This window comes from Oryzias melastigma, linkage group LG16, assembly GCF_002922805.2.
Source record: "Oryzias melastigma strain HK-1 linkage group LG16, ASM292280v2, whole genome shotgun sequence".
In the NCBI taxonomy this organism is placed as follows: Eukaryota; Metazoa; Chordata; class Actinopteri; order Beloniformes; family Adrianichthyidae; genus Oryzias; species Oryzias melastigma.
The window spans coordinates 5,260,830-5,270,003 of record NC_050527.1 but is presented as its reverse complement, the minus strand read 5'-3'; the positions used below and the strand labels follow the sequence as shown (position 1 = coordinate 5,270,003).

Sequence of the window (9,174 nt, the reverse complement as noted above, 5' to 3'; positions counted from 1 at the left end):
ATCTGAGCATTTTTTTTTTTCGATAAATTGGGTTATTTTTTTTTTTAAATCGATTGTGACGGTTTATACATGGTAAGTGGAGGGAATATAAATACATCAGTTAAAGGATGCTGACATTAGAGATGCTGTTGTGAGTGAGGAGAATGCTGACAATAAGGAGGATTCGCTTTGAAAGGTAAAGGTTTACTGGAAGCCTTTGATTAGTACATTTTGGGGGTAAAAACAGTGACTGTTTTCAAGACGTGGGTGCTGTATTTGTGATTGGTTTTCTTAAAATGCATTTAGACTGATTTTGAATGTTTCACTGGTGTCAGGTTTTGGGGACTCCAACAAGGGAGCAGATCCGGGAAATGAATCCTAACTACACAGAGTTCAAATTCCCACAGATCAAGGCGCATCCATGGACAAAGGTATGTTTTGGTCAAATCTTCACTGTGGTTTCTTCTTTCTAGATGACAATTTTAAATACTGAGTTACTTTATTTTTAAATCTTATTCCTGCTGCACATTCTAAAATGTTTGAGACAGAAGCATGTCTCTTTCAAACATCTCTTTAAAAAATGGAAAAAGTACAAATGGAATTATTTGTAAAAAGAAAAAAAAATCAATTTGAATATGAAGAACATTGACTTAAAAAAATATTCTGCCTGTAATTTTGACTCTAAAATGCTGCATTCACACCAGAAGCGATTCCTGCAGCAGGTGTCAAGTTTCAATGCTGAGTCAATGTACAGACGCAATCGGAGGTCTGTCAGTGCGATTTGGGCGTCGGGCCCAGCGCAGCAACTAATCATGACATTTTTAATGACTCAATCGCAGGGTAGACAAATAAATCCAATGTGGCCCCTAAATGTGGGGATTTTCGTCCTGAACTTCCATCCATTTTCATAACCCGCTGGAGCCGCTACGATGCCGGAGACTTTCCTGGTTACTGTTGGGCAAAGGGGGGACACACCCTGGACAGGTCGCCAGCCCGTCACAGAGCCCATGGAGCCCCAGATGGGGCGTCGAGGTGTTGAGCAGTAAATTTGCGTCAAAGAGTGGCAGCAGATGCAAATTTGACGTGAGAATCGTATCTGGTGTGAATTCAGCATAAAACTACTGGTGATTATTATAATTCAGAACTGATGTTAATCAAATTAAATAGTGTCTAGATGTTTTTCTCAGATTAATCTTCTTTCTAACAAACTCAAAAGAATTGAAATGTAAGAATCTGTGGCAAAGTGTTGTATGAGTCTTCAGTTCTATCCTTTTCAAGCATTTAAGGTTATGATCTTAAGAAAAATCTGTTGTCTGATTATCTTATTATATAGTATTATACATCTTTATATCCCCTATATACTGAATATTCTGGAGTTACTTGTGCCTCATCTTCTTCCAGAATGAAATTTCTGTACAAAACGAAATGTTTGTCTGCATTTTTTTCTTTTTTGGTGTCAAACCAGGTCTTTAAGCCTCGAACCCCACCAGAGGCCATTGCCCTCTGCTCCCGCCTGCTGGAGTACACACCAGTAACCAGACTGTCTCCTCTGGAGGCATGCGCGCACGCCTTCTTCGACGAGCTGCGCCAGCCTAACACTCGCTTGCCCAGCGGACGAGAACTGCCGCACCTCTTCAACTTCAGTTCTATCGGCAAGTGTTGAGCATTTTCCTGAGGGTTCATTTGTATCCGGTTACCTTCGATTATATATCGTTTTTTTCTTCTTGCAGTATTTTGTTTATAATCAGACTCCTGTCGTTTCTGTTCTCAGAGCTTTCTATCCAGCCGCCGCTGAACTCCGTACTCATTCCTCCTCACGCCCGTGCACAGACATCACCTGCCTCACATGGTAAGTTTCATAACTGAAGTTGCATTATTTTTGTTCTTGAGCCTGTTTTTAAGATCAAATATTAAGTACAAATTCTTCCAAAAGTATGTAGGGGTTGTAAAATAATATCCACTGCAAGAAATATTTGAGTTTATCTAAGGACATTTAGTTTGATGTACCCTGTTTTTTTAACAGTTAATGTGTGTCAAAACTCTGGGATAGAAACTTGACTTGATGCCTGTAGATCCGTGTGTGAGCACATGTAAAAAAACTACTAGTACTTGTGTATGAGAACCAAAACAATTTTCGAAGACAAAATCCATTTTTATTGCTGTAACTGCTTTTTCTTTACACATATAGGAATAGATTTCACATGCACACATTTTTTTAACTATAGCATATTTTATTTATTTAGATGCACATTTTTTGTTAGCAGAATCAAAATGTATTTACATGTATGGACATCCTTTAATAACCACTAAATACTTATGAAAGGAATCTATAATCTAAAATTAGAAGTACAAAAAAGCAGTTTTTGTTTGTGTTTCTATTAATACTAAAGATTCACTTTGAATTTAATGTTTTTTGTCTTGGACATTTTACTTTTTTATATCTTGTATTATCATCAAAACATTTCTGACTGAAACGTTTGATTAAAATGTGCACTTTCTTCTGTTCCCCTGCAGAGGGCAGCGTGTCAGACAGTACCGCCCAGCCAGGCTCAGCTCCTGGATCCATCAACAATAGCACCTGAGCACTAGTCCCTCTGTCATGTCCTCTGTTGTCTTCACTGTCCTCTTTCTCTTCCCTCTGTTCCCCTCCCTCTCAGCCTCCTCCTCGGCTCCAAGCGTCCGAAACAGAAACACAATCACGTAAACACGCATAACTGCTACGTTGCCTAAATGTTCACCACTTTCAACAGAAAGCAGCACCAGCAGCTGCTGGCCTCAGGAAGCTGTGGTTTGTTTTCATCACATTTTGGTAGCTGCACTTGGGAGTGTAACATAAGCTGCACCTTTAAATCTTCGTTGTCCCTCGTGTGGCGCTTTAGGATAAATATTCTTTTCGCTGGTTGAGTAGGATGCTGGGAAATGTTGTACATTCTTTGTGGATAATGTTTTTTGTGTCCTCAGAAACTGACTTTTATTCCTATTTAAGTTCCTTTTTATTTGCTTTAATTTTATTTATGGCCGCGGTGGCGTTGAATTGAATTGTGGCTGGCTGTGGAGAACTGAGGCCGCGTGAAAGGCCAGTCCATATTGACAATCATCCTTAGAAAACCCTCACTCGTGTTGTAGGTCATGTAGGTGGCTGTTGCTTCCTGCCCAAAACTCTGCCCCAAAAGTGACAGTTCATCACTGGAGAGCAGATGGGAAAAGATGTTTTAATCTCGTTGTCTGATACAAGACAGGACAGGCCTTTTAGATGAGGTTTTAAATTTTATTGTAAAAAATCACCACTGCTTGTTCATTTTTTTTGTTTTTTTCTTGGCTCCATAGTTGCCTTTTATGTGAACGGGGGGAGCTTTATATAAGCAGAGTGCACACTTTTGTCCTAATGTTAGTAGTTAAGCTGGAAACCCAGTGTTTCATGTTTGAAGAGAGGATTGCACATCTCCAAACGGAGTGGAAGGAAGCAGGTGACGGTCCAGCTCGTGCACGGTTAGATGCTGTCAGCTCGCGGGGGGAGGAGCCTCTGATTATGTCACTTTACAATGTTGCATTTCACATCATGTTCAAGAATGACACTGTCTGCAGAGGAGCTTCTGCACACCTAAGTTAATGTTGCATCAACTGTGAAGTTTTCTTTGGTTGGGAGCGGATTCTCCCGATGCCCCTGTGAATCCAGGCAGCTCCTCGTCTCATCTTCTTCGGTTCGATCGTACTTTTCCTGAATGATTCACCAACCGGCTGCTGTCGGCCCCGACTGATATCAGTTCTTCCAAAACGTAATTGTGCATATTCAGAGAAAGCTGACGCCGCGAATGTCGGTAACGATTTGACCAGACATTATGCTGAAACACAACTGCTTTCGGAGCCTCCCCGCCCATCCCATTCTTCCTCATCTTCATCCCTCTGCCTCCTGCTTTCCTCTCTCCTCCTCCTTTTTTTCACAGCTAAACTGTAAATATCAAGTATCTTATTTTGTTATTTTTATTATTATTATTATATTGTTGTCCTTGTAATTTTCTTTGCTGTAGTAGACCGGCACCACAGTTGTTGGACTGTTAATCCTCAGTCGCAGTCTGTAAATAAGATTTCATTTCAGTCCCTCGTTCGGGGGGGCAAAGCAGAACAAAATGTTTTCATTTAAATTCTCTCTCCCTTCATTTCTCCCATAAAGACGTACCCTTTCCCCCGTTTATGTTTTCATGTTTTATTTATTGTACTGTGTTTTTTGGGGGGGTTGGAAGGGATCTTTTTCATTAGGTTAGGTGTGTCACATCTGCAGTACTGTACTCAGATCCAGATGTTTCAGTCATAGCTGTGCAGATGTTCATCTCCTGGGACTTTACCTTTAAGCTTGAGGAGCGTTACAGACCTGTGGATCTGTAGGGTCCTTGCTTTTGTGGGTTGGGGGGGGCATTGGATTTCATTCACTCAAAGATAAGCTTTTTTTCTCTCTGCAGGAAATCTATGTTTGTACATAGATTGAGGGTTTATTAAACCTTCTTCAACTTTAAATTATTGTTTCTAATCGCCTTTTTCTGAGTAAATTGTCATTGCTGAGAGCATTAAAATTTGATAAGAGATAAAGATGGAGGGATGGAGGGAGAGAGACAGTTTTTGTTTGTTGGTATAAATAATTAAACTCAATAATAAAGCAAACCAAGTGTCTGCATCTCATTGACAAACAGCTTTTTACCTGTTTGGATAAGAGAGCAAATATAAGCAGGTTTAGCAGAAAAATTATTTATGGATGATTTGTGCTGAAGAAAAAGGACGGCTTTAGTCTTCAGTTTTCAGGAGTTTACAGTATTTTAATTCACATTCTTATTTAAATGAAAGGATCACAGACCCACTCAGGTGGACAAAGTTTACATTTGCAACTTTTTTTTTCTATTTCAACAGGTAACTTGTGTTTTCTTACTCTTGATTAATCATGAGCTTGTGCTTTTAAACAAACATACACTGAAAAAAGTCAATTAAAAGTTCTGTAAATTATTAGTTTTCATCAAACTGAAAATTTGAGATGATGGTTTACTCCACTCAAGATTTTTATTTGGTAAAAGCTAATATTTTTAAATGTAACAAATTACAGACGTTTTGTTCATACAGTGCATAAGAAGTTCTAAAATATTTGTCTTGGTGGCAAAGAAAATCTAAAGTTGTTCATTCAGTTGTGTACAAATCCCTCCGTGTTAAACAAAAAAAAAAATTAATCATTCATCTCTTTTAATATTGGCATTTAAAGGATGGCAGAGTAAAAGATTAGCAGCTCTTTTCTTTCTCTTTCAGCAGAGCTGGTGCTGTAGTTTCATTGTTCTGCCTCTGCAGGGATGAAAAACATCATTTTCCTTTAGATATCTAATGATAAACTCAGAAAAGATGTTAAAGAAGTTTTCTTCTCATCTTTACACACAGATGCCAATCAAGCATCAAGGCTTTAACCTCAAGTATCACAAGTCAGGAGTAATTTGGGGTTTCTTCTCAGGGTCATTACAGCAAAGTGAAGTATGTATCTGAATCCTTGTATCATTCGATTTTCAAATTTAAATCAGAAACGAAAAATTATTTATTTTTAATTTTAAGTTCGAAAAATGTATGAACGAATGATACACAGGTAAAAACTTTTACAAAGTTACATGTTTGCATTGAGGAATTTATTTCTATTATTTAAAATTGTAGCTTAAAAGCAGTTTTTTTCTGTAGCTGTTTATTGCTTAAAAGCATAAAAAGCAAGTAAGTGATAACTTAGAAAAAAATAATTTTTGATTTTTCACTCAATGAAACAAATTCTCCCGAAAGAACCCTTAAATTAATTTAGTTACTGACCTTTGAGCTTTTATTGTGTAATTATTTGTCAATAAATGATTGGTCAGTCAAAAAGAGAATTAAAAAAATAAAATTCTTCCTATTGGCAGCTCAGATCCAATCTGTCTGAAGCATCATAAGGAAAAGAGGTTTGGAAATTATTTAAAGCAGTGAAATCAACTCAAACAGCTTCTCTTGTGTGTTTTGATGGGACTTGGTTAAAAACAGAAGCACTGAAGTGAGGAATGAGATGGAAGAAGCTGAGAAATGTGACAGGATGGATGAGCTGTGTAAAGTGGGTGGTGGAGTTGAGCCAATCAGAGTCTGGAGTCACAGACAGCAGACTGAGATGCTACAGGAAACTCATTCATGCACTTATTTTTATTGATAAAAGTAGAAGCATGGAAAACAAAAACATGCAAAACACTTTTTTTTCACTGTAAAACAATGAAATAATTCACTAAAACCCAGCTTTTATTATGCCTTGCAGCAGCAAGAGTGAACCGTGGAAGACATCAGCATGGCTAATGATGAAATCAGAGCTGTTGTTATGGGAACCATGCTATCGCAAATGTCACTGAAAATGCTGTTGACCTTGACAGATAAAATATTGTATTTCACAGTTGAATGATATCAGATGTGGGATGGATCGGAGAGAGGTGGCGGGTTTTCAACAAGGGTCCATGAGTGATCAACACATCAGTGCTACTTTGTCTTGTCGGCCTTTTTTTGGCCCACATTTGTCTTTGCTCCTCTTTGAGGACACATGGTTTGTGTCAGGATGATCAGGGAGTGAATCCACGTCTGGTGTGGAGGAGCCGTGACAGCTCACAAGTCAAGGCGATGAATTTCCTCTCTTTGCTTTTGATGCTGCAGACACAGAGAAACTCATATTTGTAATTTAAAAATAATTTTCTATGAAAAAAAGAGGAGAATTTGATAAAATCTTGGTCAGTATTTAAACCCTTGCAGTTTAAGGTTTTGTCATAATTGAAAGAATTTATGGGCTGTTTATTTATTTATTTTATTTCGTCATCACTTGCAGGTTTGTGCAGGTGAGTGATCTGCTTCCATGCGGTTTCTGTTACCTGCAGCATATTAAATCTAACTTGTGTAAACTTGATCATCAAAGTCTTTTCTTCATGCAAACAGCCTACTTTAGGTACAGATAAGTGCTTAGCGAGTTTGAGTGTGATAATATTCCCTAATCAGTCTAATAAAATCACATTTTCATTCCTGATAAGAGATAGTTAACTGCCAGTAATTGCTTTCATAATGATTTAAAAATCTGCTTTAAAGTAAATTTTAACAAATGTGGAGAAATCCTTGCAGGGCTTCTCCTCCTGGGATCTGCAGTCTCTAAACTTTCAATGAAAACCACGTTTGCTCGACGCCCATCGTGATGACCTGATATGTCGAGGTTGAATATTGTCATTTGGAGGTGTGCTGCTCTAGTTGAACAGATTCTGTGAAGTCTGAGTGGCTCCTCTGGCCGGGTTCCCGGTCAGCTCTTTAATACCATTTAGAGTCAGGTTACACAGTCTGAAGGAGCTGCTCATCTTCTCAGTCAGGCAGGGGGCACACACCAGCACAGGTATTCTTGAAAATGTGTGGAGTGGACCAGTCTATACTTGGACTGACCTTAGAGTACAATGCTCCACGCAGCAGAATCAAGATCCTCCCCACAGCCGCCTGTCCTCACTTGGAGGAGTAATCGCATAAACGTGGGGGATATGGCTTTGATTGAATAAACCTCTGCTGGGATTCAAGAGCAGTTTCAGTCATGAAAGACATTTCTGTATCATGGAATCATGATTGCATCAAAAACATGTCAGACTAGAGAAAGAAGACAGTCCACTTCTGGCCCAATCATGTGAGATACAACCCAAAACACAATAAAGTGCTACATTTTTTATCTGTCACTCATCTGTTTTCAATCACTCTACTCCTAAATTAACTCTACTTAAAAGCAAAAATATGTTTTTTTCATAACTGGGAATAAACTCACACGTCAAAAGATCAAGCAACAATTTAATTCATTTTAGCTACTTGATTATCAAAATAATTTAAATAAAAAAATGATTGAGATTATAATAATTCTTACAAATAAGAAAAAGTTAGATTATTCCATCATAATGTGTATTATTTTATATGTTTTTAAAGTTGTTTCCATTATTTATTTGACACAAATTAACCCTTATGATCTGAAAAGCTTTATCCAAATTTATTAGTTGATATTGTCAGTATAATTAATACTTTTACAGAACAGTGTGAAATAAATATTTCCAGCTGTGATCATATCTGCCAATTTCATCCATTTGAACTGACTTTTAAAAAATGCTTAGAGATCATCCAAGATATTTTTTAAAATATTTACATGATATTTTTTAAATATTTTTTGTCCTATTTGTCATGTTTTTAAATATATTTTATATGTTTATTTTATATATATTTAGTTTATTATTATTATTTTTGCTTTAAGTCATTTTTTGTTGAAAGGACCAGAAACGATATTTTGTTTATTTTCCTCATTGTTTATTTTATATTTTATTTGCTGAGTATTCAGATGCGGTAAATTCAAAGGATTAACACAATTCTTTAAGGATTTTTTAGGTAAACTTTCACAGACAGGAGCTTCATCTGTAATCTGCATTTACTTAAGATAATCCACAAAAGTTTCTGTTTAAAAGGCATTTTAATTCTGCAGATTCTCTCTTCTTTTTCTAAATGAGTTATTGATCTAAACACCTGTCAGGTCAGTAAACGGTAACAAATCCATGGACTGCATGTGAATGGTCTCAGAGGGACCCTCAGGCATGAATGCAGATGGTGAAATTTACAGCACCAAGGGCTCGCATGAGAGTGGACATGGAAAGGATGAATTAACTTTACCGCTGTGTTTGTCACAGGGTCCATTCAGTTTAATGGGCATTGCTTAAAAGCAGCTGAAGTGGCCATGACTGAGGCGGTTTTAATGAGTGTAATCAACGCGGGCTGCTGCAAGATTTCGATGCTTCGTTTGTTAGCACTTCTAAAAAAAAATAAAAGCAACATTTTTAAGAGACACAGAAACAAATAAGCATGAAGTTCATTTTCAATGGCATGATTATTATTATTATTATTTATTTAAAGACATTTTGAGGAGAGCAAACATTAATATGTTTGATGAATTTCGCTTTAATTACATTTTATTGCACTTTAAATTGCATAAACATTTCCAAAATTTGCTCAGAGTGATTAAATCTGTAAAATAACAGCAGTATTTTATGTAAGTATGATTGGATGCTATTTAATTATTTAAATTATAACACTTTTGTGCCCTTTCAAAAGTAATTAGTGTGTTATTGCATCATTTTAGTTGCATTTTTTAACATATTTTAGTCCTTTTTTCAC

At 36.9% G+C, this 9,174-nt stretch overlaps 1 protein-coding gene across 1 annotated transcript in view; it reads left to right on the top strand.

Moving 5' to 3' along the window:
• The window catches only part of gsk3ab (glycogen synthase kinase 3 alpha b), a 15,817-nt gene extending 11,182 nt beyond the window's left edge, over positions 1 to 4,635 (top strand). The window contains exons 8-11 of the mRNA XM_024267838.2: positions 315 to 410; positions 1,445 to 1,631; positions 1,751 to 1,828; positions 2,494 to 4,635. Of these exons, the coding sequence (XP_024123606.2) occupies positions 315 to 410; positions 1,445 to 1,631; positions 1,751 to 1,828; positions 2,494 to 2,561 (429 nt within the window). The 3' untranslated portion in view covers positions 2,562 to 4,635. The remainder of the gene's footprint in view (positions 1 to 314; positions 411 to 1,444; positions 1,632 to 1,750; positions 1,829 to 2,493) is intronic.
• Positions 4,636 to 9,174: the final 4,539 nt, after the last annotated feature.